The sequence below is a fragment of the Oppia nitens genome, unplaced genomic scaffold, assembly GCF_028296485.1.
Source record: "Oppia nitens isolate AA-2021 unplaced genomic scaffold, nextdenovo-longstitch-racon4-pilon3 scaffold38_pilon_pilon_pilon, whole genome shotgun sequence".
NCBI classification, from domain to species: domain Eukaryota; kingdom Metazoa; phylum Arthropoda; class Arachnida; order Sarcoptiformes; family Oppiidae; genus Oppia; species Oppia nitens.
The window spans coordinates 564,897-591,612 of record NW_026533219.1 but is presented as its reverse complement, the minus strand read 5'-3'; the positions used below and the strand labels follow the sequence as shown (position 1 = coordinate 591,612).

The following is a 26,716-nucleotide window of genomic DNA, read 5'->3' as shown; positions in this document are numbered from 1 at the left end:
TGTATCAAGTACAATTGATTAATTTTTATACAATTCTAATAGAATATATAATAATAATAATTGTTATAACATATTACTATTATTATTTTTAAAATTATTATTAATATTTACTTTTTTACTATTATTAAAACTAAATACTAATCGTATAAAAATTATTAATAATTATATATATTAATAGTTATTGTATTTTATTATAGATTAGATGCCACACAAAATTCATGTTATATATATATATATCACACAAACACACACATACACACATATATATATATATATATATATATATACATAAAAAAAATATTAAATATTATATTAAATATTAGTAATAATAGTCTAAAGTTTTATATACATATATATACATATATATACAGTATATACTAACAATAAAAAACAAAACATACATAATATATATATCAATAAATAAGTAAAATAATAAATATATATATATATATATATATATATATATAGATTATATATATGATATTGATTAACACACACACACACAAACATAGCTGACTGGCCAGTTGTACTGTACCTTAACGAACATACAGTACTGTCTATTAGTTAAAAACATGTCATCGTCGCCAGCAATCAGCTCCGGTAGTAGTAGTATCGACAACACTACTGTCCCGCCATCGCCGTCGCCGACCACTGGCTCCGACCGATTCGGCTCAAGTAACGACTCGAACGATGTCTGTTGGATACTGACATCGGCTTTCCTAATATTTACAATGCAAACCGGTTACGCCCTATTAGAGTCGGGTGTCGTTTCACGTAAAAACGAGGCCAACATTCTAGTGAAAAATGCCGTCAATATTATGTTCGGTTCGCTAGCTTTCTGGCTGTTCGGCTACGGCCTGAGTTTCGGTACACCGGCCAACCAGTTGGTAGGTTACGGCGATTTTATGGTCACCGCTTCGGAACTGGATATGGGACCCAAATATTCGGAGATGGCCTTCCAGTTGGCCTATTCGACAACATCGACGGCCATCATATCCGGATCGATGAGCGAACGGTGCAAATTTGTATCGTACCTGTTGTTCAGTTCGGTCAATACGTTCATCTATTGTGTACCGGCTCGTTGGCTGCTCCGGGAGGGCGGTTGGCTGAGATCGATGGGTGCCGTCGATATTGGCGGCTCCGGTACTGTACATTTGGTAAGTGTGAGCTGTATATATATATATATATATATATATATATATACTGTATTTAAAAAAATAATTTTTTTTTAGTGAAATCATACTAGTATTTTAGTTAATTATTTTTTTTATATATATTTTTTAATTAAATATACATTTTATTAGTATTGTTATTATAATTAATATTATTATTAATATTATTATTATATATAAAATTATTAAAATTAATATCTATATTATTATACTAATTAGTATTTGACTGAAAAAAAAAATTTTGTGAATAATTTTTTGTTTTGGTTTTTATTTTAATAATATTTTTTGATTAAGATTTTGTTGGTGTTGTTGTTGCTATTAATTAATTAAAATAATATTTATCAATATTTTTTTATCAATATTTTCGTTACTAAAAATTATAATTAATAATTAAAGTTTTACTACTATAAAAAAAAATATAATTTTTGTTTGATTGAAATTCTAGTTAAAAACAAAATTTTTTTTTAAACAATTTAATTATCATTTTTTTTTGTATAAGTTAAATCAATTAATAATTTAATATATAAGTTAACTTTAAAATGTATATTAGTTAAAGTACCTAAAAATTATAAGCTATAATACATGTATTTATTGGTATTAATTAGTTTATGTATTAAAGTATTACAGTTTTTTAAATATATTATATTAATAGTTATAATTTAAATTTATATACTTGAATAAAATTATTATTATTATTATTATCATATTATTATAAATTAAAAAAAAAACATTAACTTTATATTAATGTTTCTAATATAATATTGTTAATCAAATATCTATAATACATGTAAATTTAAACTACAATTACAGTATTACAGTTTATAATAATAATTAGTTAGTATTTTAATAATAATAATTAGTTAATATTTTAATAATAATAATTAGTTAATATTTTAATAATAATAATTAGTTAATATTTTAATAATAATAATTAGTTAATATTTTAATAATAATAATTAATTAGTATTTTAATAATAATAATTAGTTAGTATTTTAATAATAATAATTAGTTAGTATTTTAATAATAATAATTAGTTAATATTTTAATAATAATAATTAGTTAATATTTTAATAATAATAATTAATTAGTATTTTAATAGTAATAATTAGTTAGTATTTTAATAATAATAATAATTAGTATTTTAATAATATACTGGGTACTAACTAATTTGGTAATAGGCAACAAAAAATATTAGCAAAATTTTTGTTTTTATATTTATAAAATTATAATTGAATTAAACAATTATTAAAAACTGGGAGTTACACTAATATTAAATTGTAAATTAAATAATAATAATACCAATAAATTAATGCTTGATTACAGTATTACAGTTTATAATAATAATAATAATAATAATAATATTTTAATTAATATTATTTTAATTTAATATTAATTTAATAATTAATTTAATAATAATTATTATCATAGCATACAATATTATAAATTATAAATATTTTTCTAAAAAATTTTATTTAATATATAATTACTAATAATAATAATAATAGCATAGAAATTATTGCTAAATCTTTACTAAAAAAAAATTGTACGGTTATTACGGTTGGGGTGTGTGTGTGTGGTGGGGGCGGACAGGTAGGCGGCTGTTCAAGTATAGTGGCCGCCATACTGTTGGGACCGCGAATCGGCCGATTCGGTGCCAACAGCAGCGGCGACATACCAATGGGTAATCCAACCAACTGTCTGATGGGTCTATTCATGTTATGGTGGGGTTGGCTGGGTTTCAGTGCCGGCTCAACGTTCGGCATAACCGGCGATAAGTGGAAATTTTCCAGCCGTGCATCGGTTACGACTATACTGGCGTCGATGGGCGGCGGATCGGTCGGTATGGTACTCAGCTATTGGCTGAAACACGGTCTCCAGGATATTACCATGCTTATGGATTCGATACTCGGGTCGCTGGTGGCCATATCGGGTGGTGCACCAATATTTCGACCCGGTTTTTCGGTACTGGTCGGTTCGGTGGCCGCTTTTCTAGTACTATCAGTCAGTCCGGTAATGGCCCGCTTGCGTATCGACGATCCGACCAATTCGTTTGCCGTACACGCAGTCGGCGGCGCCTGGGGTTTGATAGCCATTGGCCTGTTTGCCGGTTAGTTTGTGTATGTGTATGTGTATGTGTATGTGTATGTGTATGTGTATGTGTATGTGTATGTGTATGTGTAGTGTGTATGTGTAGTGTGTATGTGTAGTGTGTATGTGTAGTGTGTATGTGTAGTGTGTATGTGTAGTGTGTATGTGTAGTGTGTATGTGTAGTGTGTATGTGTAGTGTGTATGTGTAGTGTGTATGTGTAGTGTGTATGTGTAGTGTGTATGTGTAGTGTGTATGTGTAGTGTGTATGTGTAGTGTGTATGTGTAGTGTGTATGTGTAGTGTGTATGTGTAGTGTGTATGTGTAGTGTGTATGTGTAGTGTGTATGTGTAGTGTGTATGTGTAGTGTGTATGTGTAGTGTGTATGTGTAGTGTGTATGTGTAGTGTGTATGTGTAGTGTGTATGTGTAGTGTGTATGTGTAGTGTGTATGTGTAGTGTGTATGTGTAGTGTGTATGTGTAGTGTGTATGTGTAGTGTGTATGTGTAGTGTGTATGTGTAGTGTGTATGTGTAGTGTGTATGTGTAGTGTGTATGTGTATGTGTATGTGTATGTGTATGTGTAGTGTGTAGTGTGTATGTGTAGTGTGTATGTGTAGTGTGTATGTGTAGTGTGTATGTGTAGTGTGTATGTGTAGTGTGTATGTGTAGTGTGTATGTGTATGACAATTGATTTATTATATTTTACCACGAAATTCATACATCCAGAGAAAGACAATCTAATAAACTATACTAACGGTACTAATGGTTTGCTAATCAATTGGGACACTCGACTGATAGCATCGCAACTGTTAGCCATTGCCGCACTGTCCACATGGAGTATCCTATCGACACTGGCCATACTGTTGGCCATCAAATATACGGTTGGCCTGCGTATGAGCGTACGGGACGAAATACTGGGACCCGATTTTGTTGATCACGGTCTGGTACACGACGGCAATCAGGATATATTGAAAATTATAGCCAATAAATATGATAAAAATTTGTTTAAGGAATTGTCGGCCACTGGTAGCCATAAACTATTTGGATAGACTTATATATATATATACTGTATATATATGTGTGTGTGATATATATATCACTAATTTATTGATTTTTTTTTTTGGTTAAAAAAGTAATATTTTACTATTTATAAAAAAAAATACATTCAATTACTACCGGTATATATATGTTTGAGTTATGTTTTTGTTAAATAAATAATTTATTTATCAAAAAAATATTTATCAATTGTCTCTTTAAAAATAATTACTAAATTATTTTAACAAATATATATTAATATCATAAATATATAAATCTCTAATTGTTTGCATAAATAATTTGCTGTTTGTTTATAATGCAAAAAATGAAATTTTTTTATTTATATTTATTTTTTTTAATATATTAATTATATTAATATAATATTATTATATAAATGTATAGCAATTACGTAGTCATCCTGTGTTTACTATATATATCGTTTGTCTGTAAAAAAATAATTATAATTAAATTAATATTATATTTTTAAAAATAAAAATTAATTAACAGTAGTAGTAATAATAATACTAATAAATATGACACATTGATTAATTAGTATATATAAAAATATATTTTTTATTTATTGTGTTGTTATAAATGTGTTTAAATCAACAACAAAAAAATATGAAATTAGCTAATAATTTAAATTTATTACTAATAATAATTAAAATTTTATTTGTATTATTCGTGACCATTGATTGCATGCAATTATTAAATACAATAACTACTGATAATTATGAACTATTGTCTAAACATACCGGTGCTGCTGATAATAGGCCTAATAATAACATTAGGCGACGGTTTACTCGAGGGGCCGGCGGTTATCGGCATATGGAGTATAAGTGTCTGTTTGGACAACTTTCCGATGAAGAATGCGATAAATTAATTAATTTTAATTAAAATTTAATTATCTATTTATTTATTTATAATGTCATATCATACACACACACACACAAAATAATTTAATTATAATTAATTTTTTGGATTTTTATTTTTTGTTTTATATGATTACTGTCATTATACTGTATATTGTTTTTTTTATAGTTTTAATTTACCAAAAAAATATATATAAGATATTTATAATGTATTATATAATTAATTAATTAATTTAACAAACAATTAATTTACTAACTATGTATTTATTAATATTACAATTTGTATTTATTTATTTTTTTAATTTACTAATTTTTTAATTTGTACACAAAATAAAAATAATAATTTTCAATTTTTTATTGAAAATATTTATTAATTTTTTTCAATATCTAAATAATTACTATTTTTTTAAATAATTGCAATTATATTTGCATTTATTATACACAAACACATTGTATATAATTTATTATTTATCAATATTTAGACATTTTAACTATATTTAGATATATATTCCGGTATTTTTAAAAAAATAAAATAAAAACCTAATTTGGTTAACAATTATTTTATTTATTTTTTTTGTAAAAATAAACTCAATTTTACAAACAAATAATATATATATCAATATTTATTATCAATATATTAGAGTTAGTTAACTATACTTTTTATAATTAATTATTTTATAATTTATTAAATAATTAAAATTCATAATAAACTAAATTAGTTTTAATTTTAAATAATGAAATTATATTTAACAATATTATTATTAATTTATACAACAATAATTGTTGCTGATGAAAAGTAAATTTAACTAAAAAAATAATTAATTAATAAACATATAATTATTAAATTAATATAAATTATAATAAATTATAATAAATTAATTAATTAATTAACAGTATATTTATTAAATTAATATTTTAAAAAAATATATATAATTATTAATATTAATAATTATTATAAATATTGATTATTAACTATTTTATTCAATAATATATTTTTTTTCAATAACTTATTAAAAATTAATTATTTTATTTATAGAGAAACTTATAAATCAATTGCAGATTTATTGCGACAAATAATTGCCGAAAACAATGACCACAACATCCACGACAACAACAACGACAACAACAACGACAACAACAAGTGTGGTCTCAAACATAGCCGACGTATTGTTGGCGGCCGACAATCACAACCGGGCGACTGGCCATGGATTGCGGCCATTATGATGACCACCGATAAACGCAACCCGAGCCATAAACCCTATTGTGCGGGAACATTGGTCAGCCGTAGACACATAGTAACGGCTGCACACTGTTTGACAGTAGTCGGTAAGCGGCAGCGTTGGCCGCGGCCGCGGATAACCGTACGTCTAGGCGCTCACCGATTCAGGAGCGCTAACACCACATCAACCACCCGACTACCGGCCCGCGACTACCAGATCAAGTCCTATGCCATACATCCGGCCTATCGGTCGACCAAATCGGGCGATGATATAGCTGTCCTAACATTGCTAACGCCAGTCAAATATACGTCATATATTCAGCCAATATGTTTGCCGCCACCGCCGGCGCCGCTGACGGCACCGTCGGGTAATCAATCATTACGCCATGACTACAGTGGTCAGTCGGTTACCGTAGCCGGTTGGGGACATACCCGACATCGGGGTTCGGTCAACGCGTACTTGAAACAGGTATCGCTGTCCGTATGGAACCGTCGGCTATGCGAACATCGGTACACCAGTCGTGTCGAGGATATGTCCCGATTGCCCGAAACGGTGATCTGTGCCGGCAGTCGTGGCCGACACACATGTCAGGGCGATTCGGGCGGACCATTGATGGCCGCTATGACTGCCGACGGTGGTGGTAGTGGTGGCGGCGGTCAAAAACGGTGGACACTTATCGGTGTAGTATCGGGTGGCGTACTTTGCGGCGATGCCGACATACCGGCCTTGTTTACCGATGTCCAGTTGTACGCCAATTGGATTGGCAAACAAATTTGTGCATGCTAAAAATTGTGATTTAATTTTGTTTGTTTTATTTTTTTAACAAAAATAAATAAATTTTATTAGAATTAATATTATTTTATTTTTTTAAAATTATAATTGATTGAAAAATTTATAATTTTACCGAAAATAATAATATATTTAATACAAATAATAAAAATCTTATTTATGGTTTTAAATTTAAAGTTTAAGAAAAAAAATGCTAAAAATCATATTAAAATAAAATTATTATTATTATATAAACTGTAATTTTTTAATTAAAAATTGTTTTACAGAATTTAATTTATAATATATATTATTATATGTATATTAGTTATAATTTGACTTAAATATGCAAAATATGTATATTTTAGGAAAATGTGTATAACTTTGGAAAAAATGCATAACTTTGGAAAAATATGTATAATTTTGATAAAAAGTTAATATTTTTTGGAAAAACAGATTTTTTAGGAAATATTACATTTTTTGAAAAAAGTATATAAATTGGGGGAAAATAACATTTTTTGTAGATTTTAGGGAATATTTTGTAATTTTAGTGAATTTTTGTAGATTTTATGAAATATTTGTAATTTTAGGGAATATTTTGTAATTTTAAGAAATATTTGTAATTTTAGGGAATATTTTGTAATTTTAGGAAATATTTGTAATTTTAGTGAATTTTTGTAATTTTAGGAAATATTTGTAATTTTAGTGAATTTTTGTAGATTTTAGCAAATATTTGTAATTTTAGGGAATATTTTGTAATTTTAAGAAATATTTGTAATTTTAGGGAATATTTTGTAATTTTAGGGAATATTTTGTAATTTTAAGAAATATTTGTAATTTTAGGGAATATTTTGTAATTTTAGGGAATATTTTGTAATTTTAGGGAATATTTTGTAATTTTAAGAAATGTTTGTAATTTTAGTGAATATTTTGTAGATTTTAGGGAATATTTTGTAGATTTTAGGAAATATTTTGTAATTATTGGGAAAATATTTCGTGTAATCATTACTGTAGTAGTAATGAAATAAAACAAAAATTTAGTAATAGTAAACAATAGGCCCAAACTAGTACACGTATAGAACCACAACAATTTGGTACTATTTTATACTACACACACACACACATACAGTGTCTGCCATTTGTTTTCAAACATCAAACACACAAACAGTTTAACAGATCTCCCGATAAATATTGTTTGTTTTTTGGTGACCAGTTTTTTTCCGAGAACCCCCGATAAATACAAAAAGGATGGCACTGTTTGCCCGTTCAATGCCCAGCGGCCTATTGGCGGCCAGTCGTGAACTGACCAAAGCTATTGTTCGGCAATCGCACGAACAGGTCGTCTATAAGGGACAGGTATGTAAACTACGGTGTCGGCGGCGGCCAGTTAGCAGTCGGCCAACCAATTGTCTGCTATACTATATATATATATATATATACTAATCTTTGTCTACTCCCGTCACAGAACATACCGTTCAATGTGGCCAACTATCGGGCGTTTGCCGTCAAAATGACACTGTTTTTGGCCGTACCGTTTGCCGTACCGTTTATTATTGTCCGCTATCAGCTCAAGAAATCTAGCGGCCAATACTGATTTGGACGGCTACGGGTTGATTGATTGATTGGTTGGTTGGCACCCGATATATGGCCACTAATTTTTGTTGATTAGGAGTATAAACTCATTACCGATTTGTTTTTAGATATATATAGAGATATGATTTAAATAATTGATTATTTTTTTTTAATAATTATATTATATATGATTAGTTAATTAATAGTAATTAATTAGTTTATTAATTAATTACTATTAAATATTTGATGATTTTTTTTGCAAATTATAATCTCAATGATCTGATTATTATTATTATTGTTTGATAGCCTTTAGTAAAATACATGTATAAATTCACTTAATTAAAAGCAAATGATATAATTAATTAATTAATTCAAAAAAAAAAAAATAAATTCAAAAATTTATAATAGAGTTATAATTTTTATTTACAAATAATATAATAACACTTGATTTATATAATTTATAATAAGTATAACTAATATAATATAGTTATATTTAATTTGATATATATTTCTGTATTTAAAGGCAGGTATTAATATATATATATATATATATATATACAGTATATATTAGTATAAAAATATATGATATATACCGGTAATTATAATCTCTTAAAATATAATAATAATAATAATAATACAATTAATAATCTCATTGTTTTCAAACAATAATAATAATTATATATATATTTTTGTGAATACAAACAATTTTCAAACAAAAATCACATTTGATTCAATAGTTTTGTCCAAATTTTTAATTAGTGTACTCATGTTGTTGGCGGGGGCGGCGGCGGTACCGACGCCACCATTGTTTGCCACAGTATAGATGCTTTGCCGGGAACTGGGAGGTCTGGGTGGCGGCGGTCCCCGTTCTCCCCGGACGATATCGCTGGGTTTGGGCGGCAACGGAGGCGCCAATTGTAAGCCGCCGCCGGAAATAGGTTTATAGTGTTTGGTCATCGCTGCTGGCATTATAGTTGTCCGTACGGGCGGTTGAGGCGGCGTAAAGTTTGGTACCGATGTATTCAATCGGCAATCGATTGGCGACGAACCGGTCATTTGTTGTGAATGGCTGTGCGTTTTGTCCGAGTTTTGGCGCAAATTATGATACAATTGAATACTACGTAGAGTGGCGTCCAGATCAATGTCGTTGATAATATGCGGCGGCGGCAGTGGTAGCGGTCGATCAGCGGTAGCTGTTTGGTGACGGCTATAGGTCACCGAAGGTGACTCGCAAGAAGTGGCCATTGATTCGGCGATGTTGTTCGGATCAATAGCAGTGTTGCCATAATTATTGCTGTTTAGACACTTTGTATTGACTGATGATAACCTATGGTTAGGGGCGGCGGCAATGTTAGGCACTTGACATTTGGCACTAGATTTTAACGGCGATTGGACGGGCATATGCTGTGCGGCCAGTAGTAGGTCACGAAAAAATTGTTCCGATTTAGTGTCGTCGCTGAAGCTAATGTTTGCCGTCACCGACGGGTTATTGGCGGCGGCGGTAATCATCTGTCGACTGCTGTCTGCAGGAGTATTGGGCAACGCCTGCTGTGGCAGTGGTGCTGGTGTTAGCATCAGCACCGGTAGGTTCTCTTTTTCATCAGCATTGTTGTTATGATTAGAAGAGCAGTCATCGCCATCGTTGTCGTCGTCGTCGTCCATAGATTTTTCCAATAACGAGTCACTTAAGACACGTATGGGCGGCAGCGGCGGCGGTCGCTGCAGTTGCGGAGTACCCGCACCTACACCTCCTCTGGACTCCCCGGCGACGGCAACCGGCAGCCGACTGGATGCACAATCCCAGCCCCACTCTTCCAGATCGTCGCTGATGCTGACAATCACCCGCTGGTTATCCAATCTAGTAATAGGCATATCGTTGGTAACTGTTTGCGATGAGTTGGCCTACGGTAATAATAAATGAAAAATAACAATTAATACCCGAATAAATTAAAATTAATAGAAAAAACCAATAAATATCGGTATTAAGGGTAAACCCCTCCCCACCCATACATATAGTACACATGTATTGTGAATACACTTTAAGCGATGATTTGGTACCCAATAAACCGTATAATTAATAATACATTCAAACAATAGTTATATTTTTAGAGACAGTAATAACGTTTGTAATTATTATATAATCAAATCGATTGATTAGTACTATTTACAAGTGAGATAGTCTAAAATTTTTCAATTTTCTGCATTGCATCATGGACAATTATTTATTATTTTATTAGTAATATATATATATATATATAGTAGAAACAAAATAAACGTTAATATATAAAATATTTAATGTGTAATTAATAATTAAATAATTAATAATTAAATAATTAATAATTAAATAATTAATACTAAATAATTAATGATTTTGATCATGTATTATATTTTTTGTAAATGTATTAAACATCTAAATAGTATATAACAGTAGTATATATCTGGAAAATAGACAATTTTTTTAGATCATTGTCTGTATTATACATTTGTATAATTATTTAATTATGATAATTGAAAAATAAAAAAAATTAAAAATTATTATCAGGGTTTTTAAAAAAGCCGGCATAAATAATCGATGCCAATTTGTAACATATTGACACATATTGTAATATAAGTTTAACAAAACTAATAAGTAAAATAAATAATATAGAATGAATACAAGTAAATTAATGTTGTTAATAAATTTAATCTCAAATAATCTAAGATTTTTAAATTGATTTATAAAAAGAATCTTACTTTTATCAAATCTCTTATTGTATTTATTAAATCTCTTATTGTATTTATTATATCTTATTGTATTTATTATATCTCATTGTATTTATTATATCTTTCTTATCTCTTATCTTCTCATCTTATCTCTTATCTTCTCTTATCTTATCTCAACTTATCTTTATCTCTTATCTTATCTCAACTTATCTTATCTCTTCTCTTATCTATTATCTTATCTCTTATCTTCTTATCTTCTTATCTTCTTATCTTCTTATCTTCTTATCTTCTTATCTTCTTATCTTCTTATCTTCTTATCTTCTTATCTTCTTATCTTCTTATCTTCTCATCTTATCTCTTATCTCAACTTATCTTATCTCTTATCTTATCTTCTCTTATCTTCTCTTATCTCTTATCTCTTCTCTTATCTTATCTTATCTTATCTTATCTTATCTTATCTTATCTTATCTTATCTTATCTCTTATCTTATCTCTTATCTTATCTCTTATCTTATCTCTTATCTTCTCTTATCTTCTCTTATCTCTTCTCTTATCTCTTATCTTATCTCTTATCTTATCTCTTATCTTATCTCTTATCTTATCTCTTATCTTATCTCTCATCTTATCTCTCATCTTATCTCTTATCTTCTCTTATCTTATCTATTATCTTATCTATTATTTTATCTCTTATCTTATCTTATCTCTCATCTTATCTCTTATCTCATCTTATCTATTATCTATTATCTATTATCTTATCTGTTATCTTATCTATTATCTTATCTATTATCTTATCTATTATCTTATCTATTATTTTATCTATTATTTTGCTTATTATCTTATCTATTATCTCACCTAAATTTACAAAACCTAACATAATTTAACATAACCTAACCTATCATAACCTAACCTAATTTAACCTAACCTAACCTAACCTAACCTAACCTAACCTAACCTATCATAACCTAACCTAATTTAACCTAACCTAACCTAACCTAACCTAACCTAACCTAACCTAACCTAACCTATCCTATCCTATCCTAACCTAAATTAACAAAACCTAACCTAATTTAACCTAATTTAATCTAACCTAACTTCCCTAAATTAACCAAACCAAGCTTACCTAAACTAAAATAACATGTCACCACATAATAATAAATGCCCAGGGTATGACAAAATATATGCAGGCATTTTTCAAAATTGGCATCGATTGTTTATGTCAGCTATTTTTTTACCCTGATTATAATTTTATTTATAATTTTGCAATAAATTTAATTAAATGGTATGTATAATACATACAATGATATTAAAACTAATTAATTTATTTAACGTATTTTGTTTTGTCTGTAGGGTTAGTCCAAAATATGCAAATAATAATTAATTAAATAAATAAATTTATAATTAAAAGATTATTTTATTTACAAATAATATAATAACACTTGATTTATATAATTTATAATAAGTATAACTAATATAATATAGTTATATTTAATTTGATATATATTTCTGTATTTAAAGGCAGGTATTAATATACTGTATATATATATATATATATATATATATTAGTATAAAAATATATATATACCGGTAATTATAATCTCTTAAAAATATAATAATAATAATAATAATACAATTAATAATCTCATTGTTTTCAAACAATAATAATAATTATATATATATTTTTGTGAATACAAACAAAATTTCAAACAAAAATCACATTTGATTCAATAGTTTTGTCCAAATTTTTAATTAGTGTACTCATGTTGTTGGCGGGGGCGGCGGCGGTACCGACGCCACCATTGTTTGCCACCACAGTATAGATGCTTTGCCGTGAACTGGGAGGTCTGGGTGGCGGCGGTCCCCGTTCTCCCCGGACAATATCGCTGGGTTTGGGCGGCAACGGAGGCGCCAATTGTAAGCCGCCGCCGCCGGAAATAGGTTTATAGTGTTTGGTCATCGCTGCTGGCATTATGGTTGTCCGTACGGGCGGTTGAGGCGGCGTAAAGTTTGGTACCGATGTATTCAATCGGCAATCGATTGGCGACGAACCGGTCATTTGTTGTGAATGGCTGTGCGTTTTGTCCGAGTTTTGGCGCAAATTATGATACAATTGAATACTACGTAGAGTGGCGTCCAGATCAATGTCGTTGATAATATGCGGCGGCGGCAGTGGTAGCGGTCGATCAGCGGTAGCTGTTTGGTGACGGCTATAGGTCACCGAAGGTGACTCGCAAGAAGTGGCCATTGATTCGGCGATGTTGTTCGGATCAATAGCAGTGTTGCCATAATTATTGCTGTTTAGACACTTTGTATTGACTGATGATAACCTATGGTTAGGGGCGGCGGCAATGTTAGGCACTTGACATTTGGCACTAGATTTTAACGGCGATTGGACGGGCATATGCTGTGCGGCCAGTAGTAGGTCACGAAAAAATTGTTCCGATTTAGTGTCGTCGCTGAAGCTAATGTTTGCCGTCACCGACGGGTTATTGGCGGCGGCGGCGGTAATCATCTGTCGACTGCTGTCTGCAGGAGTATTGGGCAACGCCTGCTGTGGCAGTGGTGCTGGTGTTAGCATCAGCACCGGTAGGTTCTCTTTTTCATCAGCATTGTTGTTATGATTAGAAGAGCAGTCATCGCCATCGTTGTCGTCGTCGTCGTCCATAGATTTTTCCAATAACGAGTCACTTAAGACACGTATGGGCGGCAGCGGCGGCGGTCGCTGCAGTTGCGGAGTACCCGCACCTACACCTCCTCTGGACTCCCCGGCGACGGCAACCGGCAGCCGACTGGATGCACAATCCCAGCCCCACTCTTCCAGATCGTCGCTGATGCTGACAATCACCCGCTGGTTATCCAATCTAGTAATAGGCATATCGTTGGTAACTGTTTGCGATGAGTTGGCCTACGGTAATAATAAATGAAAAATAACAATTAATACCCGAATAAATTAAAATTAATAGAAAAAACCAATAAATATCGGTATTAAGGGTAAACCCCTCCCCACCCATACATATAGTACACATGTATTGTGAATACACTTTAAGCGATGATTTGGTACCCAATAAACCGTATAATTAATAATACATTCAAACAATAGTTATATTTTTAGAGACAGTAATAACGTTTGTAATTATTATATAATCAAATCGATTGATTAGTACTATTTACAAGTGAGATAGTCTAAAATTTTTCAATTTTCTGCATTGCATCATGGACAATTATTTATTATTTTATTAGTAATATATATATATATATATAGTAGAAACAAAATAAACGTTAATATATAAAATATTTAATGTGTAATTAATAATTAAATAATTAATAATTAAATAATTAATAATTAAATAATTAATACTAAATAATTAATGATTTTGATCATGTATTATATTTTTTGTAAATGTATTAAACATCTAAATAGTATATAACAGTAGTATATATCTGGAAAATAGACAATTTTTTTAGATCATTGTCTGTATTATACATTTGTATAATTATTTAATTATGATAATTGAAAAATAAAAAAAATTAAAAATTATTATCAGGGTTTTTAAAAAAGCCGGCATAAATAATCGATGCCAATTTGTAACATATTGACACATATTGTAATATAAGTTTAACAAAACTAATAAGTAAAATAAATAATATAGAATGAATACAAGTAAATTAATGTTGTTAATAAATTTAATCTCAAATAATCTAAGATTTTTAAATTGATTTATAAAAAGAATCTTACTTTTATCAAATCTCTTATTGTATTTATTAAATCTCTTATTGTATTTATTATATCTTATTGTATTTATTATATCTCATTGTATTTATTATATCTTTCTTATCTCTTATCTTCTCATCTTATCTCTTATCTTCTCTTATCTTATCTCAACTTATCTTATCTCTTATCTTATCTCAACTTATCTTATCTCTTCTCTTATCTATTATCTTATCTCTTATCTTCTTATCTTCTTATCTTCTTATCTTCTTATCTTCTTATCTTCTTATCTTCTTATCTTCTTATCTTCTTATCTTCTTATCTTCTTATCTTCTTATCTTCTCATCTTATCTCTTATCTCAACTTATCTTATCTCTTATCTTATCTTCTCTTATCTTCTCTTATCTCTTATCTCTTCTCTTATCTTATCTTATCTTATCTTATCTTATCTTATCTTATCTTATCTTATCTTATCTCTTATCTTATCTCTTATCTTATCTCTTATCTTATCTCTTATCTTCTCTTATCTTCTCTTATCTCTTCTCTTATCTCTTATCTTATCTCTTATCTTATCTCTTATCTTATCTCTTATCTTATCTCTTATCTTATCTCTCATCTTATCTCTCATCTTATCTCTTATCTTCTCTTATCTTATCTATTATCTTATCTATTATTTTATCTCTTATCTTATCTTATCTCTCATCTTATCTCTTATCTCATCTTATCTATTATCTATTATCTATTATCTTATCTGTTATCTTATCTATTATCTTATCTATTATCTTATCTATTATCTTATCTATTATTTTATCTATTATTTTGCTTATTATCTTATCTATTATCTCACCTAAATTTACAAAACCTAACATAATTTAACATAACCTAACCTATCATAACCTAACCTAATTTAACCTAACCTAACCTAACCTAACCTAACCTAACCTAACCTATCATAACCTAACCTAATTTAACCTAACCTAACCTAACCTAACCTAACCTAACCTAACCTAACCTAACCTATCCTATCCTATCCTAACCTAAATTAACAAAACCTAACCTAATTTAACCTAATTTAATCTAACCTAACTTCCCTAAATTAACCAAACCAAGCTTACCTAAACTAAAATAACATGTCACCACATAATAATAAATGCCCAGGGTATGACAAAATATATGCAGGCATTTTTCAAAATTGGCATCGATTGTTTATGTCAGCTATTTTTTTACCCTGATTATAATTTTATTTATAATTTTGCAATAAATTTAATTAAATGGTATGTATAATACATACAATGATATTAAAACTAATTAATTTATTTAACGTATTTTGTTTTGTCTGTAGGGTTAGTCCAAAATATGCAAATAATAATTAATTAAATAAATAAATTTATAATTAAAAGATTATTTTATTTACAAATAATATAATAACACTTGATTTATATAATTTATAATAAGTATAACTAATATAATATAGTTATATTTAATTTGATATATATTTCTGTATTTAAAGGCAGGTATTAATATACTGTATATATATATATATATATATATATTAGTATAAAAATATATATATACCGGTAATTATAATCTCTTAAAAATATAATAATAATAATAATAATACAATTAATAATCTCATTGTTTTCAAACAATAATAATAATTATATATATATTTTTGTGAATACAAACAAAATTTCAAACAAAAATCACATTTGATTCAATAGTTTTGTCCAAATTTTTAATTAGTGTACTCATGTTGTTGGCGGGGGCGGCGGCGGTACCGACGCCACCATTGTTTGCCACCACAGTATAGATGCTTTGCCGTGAACTGGGAGGTCTGGGTGGCGGCGGTCCCCGTTCTCCCCGGACAATATCGCTGGGTTTGGGCGGCAACGGAGGCGCCAATTGTAAGCCGCCGCCGCCGGAAATAGGTTTATAGTGTTTGGTCATCGCTGCTGGCATTATGGTTGTCCGTACGGGCGGTTGAGGCGGCGTAAAGTTTGGTACCGATGTATTCAATCGGCAATCGATTGGCGACGAACCGGTCATTTGTTGTGAATGGCTGTGCGTTTTGTCCGAGTTTTGGCGCAAATTATGATACAATTGAATACTACGTAGAGTGGCGTCCAGATCAATGTCGTTGATAATATGCGGCGGCGGCAGTGGTAGCGGTCGATCAGCGGTAGCTGTTTGGTGACGGCTATAGGTCACCGAAGGTGACTCGCAAGAAGTGGCCATTGATTCGGCGATGTTGTTCGGATCAATAGCAGTGTTGCCATAATTATTGCTGTTTAGACACTTTGTATTGACTGATGATAACCTATGGTTAGGGGCGGCGGCAATGTTAGGCACTTGACATTTGGCACTAGATTTTAACGGCGATTGGACGGGCATATGCTGTGCGGCCAGTAGTAGGTCACGAAAAAATTGTTCCGATTTAGTGTCGTCGCTGAAGCTAATGTTTGCCGTCACCGACGGGTTATTGGCGGCGGCGGCGGTAATCATCTGTCGACTGCTGTCTGCAGGAGTATTGGGCAACGCCTGCTGTGGCAGTGGTGCTGGTGTTAGCATCAGCACCGGTAGGTTCTCTTTTTCATCAGCATTGTTGTTATGATTAGAAGAGCAGTCATCGCCATCGTTGTCGTCATCGTTGTCGTCGTCCATAGATTTTTCCAATAACGAGTCACTTAAGACACGTATGGGCGGCAGCGGCGGCGGTCGCTGCAGTTGCGGAGTACCCGCACCTACACCTCCTCTGGACTCCCCGGCGACGGCAACCGGCAGCCGACTGGATGCACAATCCCAGCCCCACTCTTCCAGATCGTCGCTGATGCTGACAATCACCCGCTGGTTATCCAATCTAGTAATAGGCATATCGTTGGTAACTGTTTGCGATGAGTTGGCCTACGGTAATAATAAATGAAAAATAACAATTAATACCCGAATAAATTAAAATTAATAGAAAAAACCAATAAATATCGGTATTAAGGGTAAACCCCTCCCCACCCATACATATAGTACACATGTATTGTGAATACACTTTAAGCGATGATTTGGTACCCAATAAACCGTATAATTAATAATACATTCAAACAATAGTTATATTTTTAGAGACAGTAATAACGTTTGTAATTATTATATAATCAAATCGATTGATTAGTACTATTTACAAGTGAGATAGTCTAAAATTTTTCAATTTTCTGCATTGCATCATGGACAATTATTTATTATTTTATTAGTAATATATATATATATATATAGTAGAAACAAAATAAACGTTAATATATAAAATATTTAATGTGTAATTAATAATTAAATAATTAATAATTAAATAATTAATAATTAAATAATTAATACTAAATAATTAATGATTTTGATCATGTATTATATTTTTTGTAAATGTATTAAACATCTAAATAGTATATAACAGTAGTATATATCTGGAAAATAGACAATTTTTTTAGATCATTGTCTGTATTATACATTTGTATAATTATTTAATTATGATAATTGAAAAATAAAAAAAATTAAAAATTATTATCAGGGTTTTTAAAAAAGCCGGCATAAATAATCGATGCCAATTTGTAACATATTGACACATATTGTAATATAAGTTTAACAAAACTAATAAGTAAAATAAATAATATAGAATGAATACAAGTAAATTAATGTTGTTAATAAATTTAATCTCAAATAATCTAAGATTTTTAAATTGATTTATAAAAAGAATCTTACTTTTATCAAATCTCTTATTGTATTTATTAAATCTCTTATTGTATTTATTATATCTTATTGTATTTATTATATCTCATTGTATTTATTATATCTTTCTTATCTCTTATCTTCTCATCTTATCTCTTATCTTCTCTTATCTTATCTCAACTTATCTTATCTCTTATCTTATCTCAACTTATCTTATCTCTTCTCTTATCTATTATCTTATCTCTTATCTTCTTATCTTCTTATCTTCTTATCTTCTTATCTTCTTATCTTCTTATCTTCTTATCTTCTTATCTTCTTATCTTCTTATCTTCTTATCTTCTTATCTTCTCATCTTATCTCTTATCTCAACTTATCTTATCTCTTATCTTATCTTCTCTTATCTTCTCTTATCTCTTATCTCTTCTCTTATCTTATCTTATCTTATCTTATCTTATCTTATCTTATCTTATCTTATCTTATCTCTTATCTTATCTCTTATCTTATCTCTTATCTTATCTCTTATCTTCTCTTATCTTCTCTTATCTCTTCTCTTATCTCTTATCTTATCTCTTATCTTATCTCTTATCTTATCTCTTATCTTATCTCTTATCTTATCTCTCATCTTATCTCTCATCTTATCTCTTATCTTCTCTTATCTTATCTATTATCTTATCTATTATTTTATCTCTTATCTTATCTTATCTCTCATCTTATCTCTTATCTCATCTTATCTATTATCTATTATCTATTATCTTATCTGTTATCTTATCTATTATCTTATCTATTATCTTATCTATTATCTTATCTATTATTTTATCTATTATTTTGCTTATTATCTTATCTATTATCTCACCTAAATTTACAAAACCTAACATAATTTAACATAACCTAACCTATCATAACCTAACCTAATTTAACCTAACCTAACCTAACCTAACCTAACCTAACCTAACCTATCATAACCTAACCTAATTTAACCTAACCTAACCTAACCTAACCTAACCTAACCTAACCTAACCTAACCTATCCTATCCTATCCTAACCTAAATTAACAAAACCTAACCTAATTTAACCTAATTTAATCTAACCTAACTTCCCTAAATTAACCAAACCAAGCTTACCTAAACTAAAATAACATGTCACCACATAATAATAAATGCCCAGGGTATGACAAAATATATGCAGGCATTTTTCAAAATTGGCATCGATTGTTTATGTCAGCTATTTTTTTACCCTGATTATAATTTTATTTATAATTTTGCAATAAATTTAATTAAATGGTATGTATAATACATACAATGATATTAAAACTAATTAATTTATTTAACGTATTTTGTTTTGTCTGTAGGGTTAGTCCAAAATATGCAAATAATAATTAATTAAATAAATAAATTTATAATTAAAAGATTATTTTATTTACAAATAATATAATAACACTTGATTTATATAATTTATAATAAGTATAACTAATATAATATAGTTATATTTAATTTGATATATATTTCTGTATTTAAAGGCAGGTATTAATATATATATATATATATTAGTATAAAAATATATATATATATATACCGGTAATTATAATCTCTTAAAAATATAATAATAATAATAATAATACAATTAATAATCTCATTGTTTTCAAACAATAATAATAATTATATATATATTTTTGTGAATACAAACAAAATTTCAAACAAAAATCACATTTGATTCAATAGTTTTGTCCAAATTTTTAATTAGTGTACTCATGTTGTTGGCGGGGGCGGCGGCGGTACCGACGCCACCATTGTTTGCCACCACAGTATAGATGCTTTGCCGTGAACTGGGAGGTCTGGGTGGCGGCGGTCCCCGTTCTCCCCGGACAATATCGCTGGGTTTGGGCGGCAACGGAGGCGCCAATTGTAAGCCGCCGCCGCCGGAAATAGGTTTATAGTGTTTGGTCATCGCTGCTGGCATTATGGTTGTCCGTACGGGCGGTTGAGGCGGCGTAAAGTTTGGTACCGATGTATTCAATCGGCAATCGATTGGCGACGAACCGGTCATTTGTTGTGAATGGCTGTGCGTTTTGTCCGAGTTTTGGCGCAAATTATGATACAATTGAATACTACGTAGAGTGGCGTCCAGATCAATGTCGTTGATAATATGCGGCGGCGGCAGTGGTAGCGGTCGATCAGCGGTAGCTGTTTGGTGACGGCTATAGGTCACCGAAGGTGACTCGCAAGAAGTGGCCATTGATTCGGCGATGTTGTTCGGATCAATAGCAGTGTTGCCATAATTATTGCTGTTTAGACACTTTGTATTGACTGATGATAACCTATGGTTAGGGGCGGCGGCAATGTTAGGCACTTGACATTTGGCACTAGATTTTAACGGCGATTGGACGGGCATATGCTGTGCGGCCAGTAGTAGGTCACGAAAAAATTGTTCCGATTTAGTGTCGTCGCTGAAGCTAATGTTTGCCGTCACCGACGGGTTATTGGCGGCGGCGGCGGTAATCATCTGTCGACTGCTGTCTGCAGGAGTATTGGGCAACGCCTGCTGTGGCAGTGGTGCTGGTGTTAGCATCAGCACCGGTAGGTTCTCTTTTTCATCAGCATTGTTGTTATGATTAGAAGAGCAGTCATCGCCATCGTTGTCGTCATCGTTGTCGTCGTCCATAGATTTTTCCAATAACGAGTCACTTAAGACACGTATGGGCGGCAGCGGCGGCGGTCGCTGCAGTTGCGGAGTACCCGCACCTACACCTCCTCTGGACTCCCCGGCGACGGCAACCGGCAGCCGACTGGATGCACAATCCCAGCCCCACTCTTCCAGATCGTCGCTGATGCTGACAATCACCCGCTGGTTATCCAATCTAGTAATAGGCATATCGTTGGTAACTGTTTGCGATGAGTTGGCCTACGGTAATAATAAATGAAAAATAACAATTAATACCCGAATAAATTAAAATTAATAGAAAAAACCAATAAATATCGGTATTAAGGGTAAACCCCTCCCCACCCATACATATAGTACACATGTATTGTGAATACACTTTAAGCGATGATTTGGTACCCAATAAACCGTATAATTAATAATACATTCAAACAATAGTTATATTTTTAGAGACAGTAATAACGTTTGTAATTATTATATAATCAAATCGATTGATTAGTACTATTTACAAGTGAGATAGTCTAAAATTTTTCAATTTTCTGCATTGCATCATGGACAATTATTTATTATTTTATTAGTAATATATATATATATATATAGTAGAAACAAAATAAACGTTAATATATAAAATATTTAATGTGTAATTAATAATTAAATAATTAATAATTAAATAATTAATAATTAAATAATTAATACTAAATAATTAATGATTTTGATCATGTATTATATTTTTTGTAAATGTATTAAACATCTAAATAGTATATAACATTAGTATATATCTGGAAAATAGACAATTTTTTTTAGATCATTGTCTGTATTATACATTTGTATAATTATTTAATTATGATAATTGAAAAATAAAAAAAATTAGAAATTATTATCAGGGTTTTTAAAAAAGCCGGCATAAATAATCGATGCCAATTTGTAACATATTGACACATATTGTAATATAAGTTTAACAAAACTAATAAGTAAAATAAATAATATAGAATGAATACAAGTAAATTAATGTTGTTAATAAATTTAATCTCAAATAATCTAAGATTTTTAAATTGATTTATAAAAAGAATCTTACTTTAATCAAATCTCTTATTGTATTTATTAAATCTCTTATTGTATTTATTATATCTTATTGTATTTATTATATCTCATTCTATTTATTATATCTTTCTTATCTCTTATCTTATCTATTATCTTATCTCATCTTATCTCTTATCTTATCTCTTATCTTACCTCTTATCTTATCTCTTATCTTATCTCTTCTTATCTCTTATCTTCTTATCTTTATCTTCTTATCTTCTTATCTTCTTATCTTCTTATCTTCTTATCTTCTTATCTTCTTATCTTCTTATCTTCTTATCTTCTTATCTTCTTATCTTCTTATCTTCTCATCTTATCTCTTATCTCTTATCTTATCTTATCTCTTATCTTATCTTCTCTTATCTTCTCTTATCTCTTATCTCTTATCTTATCTTATCTTATCTTATCTTTATCTTATCTTATCTTATCTTATCTTATCTTATCTTATCTTTATCTTATCTCTTATCTTATCTTATCTCTTATCTTATCTCTTATCTTCTCTTATCTTCTCTTATCTCTTMTCTTATCTMTTATCTTATCTCTTATCTTATCTCTTATCTTATCTCTTATCTTATCTCTYATCTTATCTCTCATCTTATCTCTCATCTTATCTCTTATCTTCTCTTATCTTATCTATTATCTTATCTATTATTTTATCTCTTATCTTATCTTATCTCTCATCTTATCTCTTATCTCATCTTATCTATTATCTATTATCTAYTATCTTATCTGTTATCTTATCTATTATCTTATCTATTATCTTATCTATTATCTTATCTATTATTTTATCTATTATCTTGCTTATTATCTTATCTATTATCTCACCTAAATTTACAAAACCTAACATAATTTAACATAACCTAACCTATCATAACCTAACCTAATTTAACCTAACCTAACCTAACCTAACCTAACCTAACCTAACCTATCATAACCTAACCTAATTTAACCTAACCTAACCTAACCTAACCTAACCTAACCTAACCTAACCTAACCTATCCTATCCTATCCTAACCTAAATTAACAAAACCTAACCTAATTTAACCTAATTTAATCTAACCTAACTTCCCTAAATTAACCAAACCAAGCTTACCTAAACTAAAATAACATGTCACCACATAATAATAAATGCCCAGGGTATGACAAAATATATGCAGGCATTTTTCAAAATTGGCATCGATTGTTTATGTCAGCTATTTTTTTACCCTGATTATAATTTTATTTATAATTTTGCAATAAATTTAATTAAATGGTATGTATAATACATACAATGATATTAAAACTAATTAATTTATTTAACGTATTTTGTTTTGTCTGTAGGGTTAGTCCAAAATATGCAAATAATAATTAATTAAATAAATAAATTTATAATTAAAAGATTATTTTATTTACAAATAATATAATAACACTTGATTTATATAATTTATAATAAGTATAACTAATATAATATAGTTATATTTAATTTGATATATATTTCTGTATTTAAAGGCAGGTATTAATATATATATATATATATTAGTATAAAAATATATATATATATATACCGGTAATTATAATCTCTTAAAATATAATAATAATAATAATAATACAATTAATAATCTCATTGTTTTCAAACAACAATAATAATTATATATATATTTTTGTGAATACAAACAAAATTTTCAAACAAAAATCACATTTGATTCAATAGTTTTGTCCAAATTTTTAATTAGTGTACTCATGTTGTTGGCGGGGGCGGCGGCGGTACCGACGCCACCATTGTTTGCCACCACAGTATAGATGCTTTGCCGTGAACTGGGAGGTCTGGGTGGCGGCGGTCCCCGTTCTCCCCGGACAATATCGCTGGGTTTGGGCGGCAACGGAGGCGCCAATTGTAAGCCGCCGCCGCCGGAAATAGGTTTATAGTGTTTGGTCATCGCTGCTGGCATTATGGTTGTCCGTACGGGCGGTTGAGGCGGCGTAAAGTTTGGTACCGATGTATTCAATCGGCAATCGATTGGCGACGAACCGGTCATTTGTTGTGAATGGCTGTGCGTTTTGTCCGAGTTTTGGCGCAAATTATGATACAATTGAATACTACGTAGAGTGGCGTCCAGATCAATGTCGTTGATAATATGCGGCGGCGGCAGTGGTAGCGGTCGATCAGCGGTAGCTGTTTGGTGACGGCTATAGGTCACCGAAGGTGACTCGCAAGAAGTGGCCATTGATTCGGCGATGTTGTTCGGATCAATAGCAGTGTTGCCATAATTATTGCTGTTTAGACACTTTGTATTGACTGATGATAACCTATGGTTAGGGGCGGCGGCAATGTTAGGCACTTGACATTTGGCACTAGATTTTAACGGCGATTGGACGGGCATATGCTGTGCGGCCAGTAGTAGGTCACGAAAAAATTGTTCCGATTTAGTGTCGTCGCTGAAGCTAATGTTTGCCGTCACCGACGGGTTATTGGCGGCGGCGGCGGTAATCATCTGTCGACTGCTGTCTGCAGGAGTATTGGGCAACGCCTGCTGTGGCAGTGGTGCTGGTGTTAGCATCAGCACCGGTAGGTTCTCTTTTTCATCAGCATTGTTGTTATGATTAGAAGAGCAGTCATCGCCATCGTTGTCGTCATCGTTGTCGTCGTCCATAGATTTTTCCAATAACGAGTCACTTAAGACACGTATGGGCGGCAGCGGCGGCGGTCGCTGCAGTTGCGGAGTACCCGCACCTACACCTCCTCTGGACTCCCCGGCGACGGCAACCGGCAGCCGACTGGATGCACAATCCCAGCCCCACTCTTCCAGATCGTCGCTGATGCTGACAATCACCCGCTGGTTATCCAATCTAGTAATAGGCATATCGTTGGTAACTGTTTGCGATGAGTTGGCCTACGGTAATAATAAATGAAAAATAACAATTAATACCCGAATAAATTAAAATTAATAGAAAAAACCAATAAATATCGGTATTAAGGGTAAACCCCTCCCCACCCATACATATAGTACACATGTATTGTGAATACACTTTAAGCGATGATTTGGTACCCAATAAACCGTATAATTAATAATACATTCAAACAATAGTTATATTTTTAGAGACAGTAATAACGTTTGTAATTATTATATAATCAAATCGATTGATTAGTACTATTTACAAGTGAGATAGTCTAAAATTTTTCAATTTTCTGCATTGCATCATGGACAATTATTTATTATTTTATTAGTAATATATATATATATATATAGTAGAAACAAAATAAACGTTAATATATAAAATATTTAATGTGTAATTAATAATTAAATAATTAATAATTAAATAATTAATAATTAAATAATTAATACTAAATAATTAATGATTTTGATCATGTATTATATTTTTTGTAAATGTATTAAACATCTAAATAGTATATAACAGTAGTATATATCTGGAAAATAGACAATTTTTTTAGATCATTGTCTGTATTATACATTTGTATAATTATTTAATTATGATAATTGAAAAATAAAAAAAATTAAAAATTATTATCAGGGTTTTTAAAAAAGCCGGCATAAATAATCGATGCCAATTTGTAACATATTGACACATATTGTAATATAAGTTTAACAAAACTAATAAGTAAAATAAATAATATAGAATGAATACAAGTAAATTAATGTTGTTAATAAATTTAATCTCAAATAATCTAAGATTTTTAAATTGATTTATAAAAAGAATCTTACTTTTATCAAATCTCTTATTGTATTTATTAAATCTCTTATTGTATTTATTATATCTTATTGTATTTATTATATCTCATTGTATTTATTATATCTTTCTTATCTCTTATCTTCTCATCTTATCTCTTATCTTCTCTTATCTTATCTCAACTTATCTTATCTCTTATCTTATCTCAACTTATCTTATCTCTTCTCTTATCTATTATCTTATCTCTTATCTTCTTATCTTCTTATCTTCTTATCTTCTTATCTTCTTATCTTCTTATCTTCTTATCTTCTTATCTTCTTATCTTCTTATCTTCTTATCTTCTTATCTTCTTATCTTCTTATCTTCTTATCTTCTTATCTTCTTATCTTATCTTCTTATCTTCTTATCTTCTTATCTTATCTTATCTTCTTATCTTCTTATCTTCTTATCTTCTTATCTTCTTATCTTATCTTATCTTATCT

General features: G+C 30.1%; 8 protein-coding genes across 8 annotated transcripts; 4 read left to right on the top strand and 4 right to left on the bottom strand.

The window, feature by feature from the left end:
- The first annotated feature begins 488 nt into the window (after positions 1-488).
- Positions 489-4,311, top strand: LOC128957190 (putative ammonium transporter 3). The gene is made up of 4 exons (XM_054302912.1): positions 489-1,157; positions 2,764-3,280; positions 3,989-4,206; positions 4,273-4,311. The coding sequence occupies exons 1-4, from the start codon at positions 573-575 to the stop codon at positions 4,309-4,311; spliced, it is 1,359 nt and encodes a 452-aa protein (XP_054158887.1). The 5' UTR covers positions 489-572.
- A 1,592-nt stretch (positions 4,312-5,903) lies between these two features.
- Positions 5,904-7,175, top strand: LOC128957189 (CLIP domain-containing serine protease B9-like). Its single transcript, XM_054302911.1, has 2 exons — positions 5,904-5,965; positions 6,206-7,175. Exons 1-2 carry the CDS (start codon positions 5,904-5,906, stop codon positions 7,173-7,175), a joined length of 1,032 nt encoding a protein of 343 aa, XP_054158886.1.
- A 1,065-nt stretch (positions 7,176-8,240) lies between these two features.
- On the top strand, positions 8,241-9,026 carry LOC128957199 (cytochrome c oxidase subunit 7C, mitochondrial-like). The gene is made up of 2 exons (XM_054302921.1): positions 8,241-8,510; positions 8,620-9,026. The coding sequence occupies exons 1-2, from the start codon at positions 8,403-8,405 to the stop codon at positions 8,746-8,748; spliced, it is 237 nt and encodes a 78-aa protein (XP_054158896.1). The 5' UTR covers positions 8,241-8,402; the 3' UTR covers positions 8,749-9,026.
- A 371-nt stretch (positions 9,027-9,397) lies between these two features.
- On the bottom strand, positions 9,398-10,815 carry LOC128957197 (uncharacterized). The gene is made up of 2 exons (XM_054302919.1): positions 10,737-10,815; positions 9,398-10,628 (listed from the first exon to the last, which is right to left on the bottom strand). Exon 2 carries the CDS (start codon positions 10,596-10,598, stop codon positions 9,435-9,437), a length of 1,164 nt encoding a protein of 387 aa, XP_054158894.1. The 5' UTR covers positions 10,599-10,628; positions 10,737-10,815; the 3' UTR covers positions 9,398-9,434.
- Positions 10,816-13,075: 2,260 nt separating this feature from the next.
- On the bottom strand, positions 13,076-14,517 carry LOC128957196 (uncharacterized). Its single transcript, XM_054302917.1, has 2 exons — positions 14,439-14,517; positions 13,076-14,330 (listed from the first exon to the last, which is right to left on the bottom strand). The coding sequence occupies exon 2, from the start codon at positions 14,298-14,300 to the stop codon at positions 13,128-13,130; it is 1,173 nt and encodes a 390-aa protein (XP_054158892.1). The 5' UTR covers positions 14,301-14,330; positions 14,439-14,517; the 3' UTR covers positions 13,076-13,127.
- A 2,257-nt stretch (positions 14,518-16,774) lies between these two features.
- On the bottom strand, positions 16,775-18,222 carry LOC128957215 (uncharacterized). The gene is made up of 2 exons (XM_054302946.1): positions 18,144-18,222; positions 16,775-18,035 (listed from the first exon to the last, which is right to left on the bottom strand). Exon 2 carries the CDS (start codon positions 18,003-18,005, stop codon positions 16,827-16,829), a length of 1,179 nt encoding a protein of 392 aa, XP_054158921.1. The 5' UTR covers positions 18,006-18,035; positions 18,144-18,222; the 3' UTR covers positions 16,775-16,826.
- Positions 18,223-20,470: 2,248 nt separating this feature from the next.
- LOC128957214 (uncharacterized) lies at positions 20,471-21,918 on the bottom strand. Its single transcript, XM_054302945.1, has 2 exons — positions 21,840-21,918; positions 20,471-21,731 (listed from the first exon to the last, which is right to left on the bottom strand). The coding sequence occupies exon 2, from the start codon at positions 21,699-21,701 to the stop codon at positions 20,523-20,525; it is 1,179 nt and encodes a 392-aa protein (XP_054158920.1). The 5' UTR covers positions 21,702-21,731; positions 21,840-21,918; the 3' UTR covers positions 20,471-20,522.
- A 484-nt stretch (positions 21,919-22,402) lies between these two features.
- On the top strand, positions 22,403-23,024 carry LOC128957188 (uncharacterized; the record flags this gene model as incomplete). The annotated part of the gene is made up of 3 exons (XM_054302910.1): positions 22,403-22,432; positions 22,556-22,624; positions 22,887-23,024. Coding segments are annotated over exons 1-3 (237 nt in total), but the record flags the coding sequence as incomplete, so codon positions are not given.
- Positions 23,025-26,716: the final 3,692 nt, after the last annotated feature.

Coding starts and splice junctions, on each gene's coding strand:
- LOC128957190 (XM_054302912.1), top strand. CDS start 573: ATGTCATCGTCGCCAGCAATCAGCTCCGGTAGTAGTAGTATCGACAAC. Junction 1,158..2,763: donor GCTCCGGTACTGTACATTTG/GTAAGTGTGAGC, acceptor GGGGGCGGACAG/GTAGGCGGCTGTTCAAGTAT. Junction 4,207..4,272: donor ATTTTGTTGATCACGGTCTG/GTACACGACGGC, acceptor AATTTGTTTAAG/GAATTGTCGGCCACTGGTAG.
- LOC128957189 (XM_054302911.1), top strand. CDS start 5,904: ATGAAATTATATTTAACAATATTATTATTAATTTATACAACAATAATT. Junction 5,966..6,205: donor ATAATTGTTGCTGATGAAAA/GTAAATTTAACT, acceptor TTTTATTTATAG/AGAAACTTATAAATCAATTG.
- LOC128957199 (XM_054302921.1), top strand. CDS start 8,403: ATGGCACTGTTTGCCCGTTCAATGCCCAGCGGCCTATTGGCGGCCAGT. Junction 8,511..8,619: donor AGGTCGTCTATAAGGGACAG/GTATGTAAACTA, acceptor CTCCCGTCACAG/AACATACCGTTCAATGTGGC.
- LOC128957197 (XM_054302919.1), bottom strand. CDS start 10,598: ATGCCTATTACTAGATTGGATAACCAGCGGGTGATTGTCAGCATCAGC.
- LOC128957196 (XM_054302917.1), bottom strand. CDS start 14,300: ATGCCTATTACTAGATTGGATAACCAGCGGGTGATTGTCAGCATCAGC.
- LOC128957215 (XM_054302946.1), bottom strand. CDS start 18,005: ATGCCTATTACTAGATTGGATAACCAGCGGGTGATTGTCAGCATCAGC.
- LOC128957214 (XM_054302945.1), bottom strand. CDS start 21,701: ATGCCTATTACTAGATTGGATAACCAGCGGGTGATTGTCAGCATCAGC.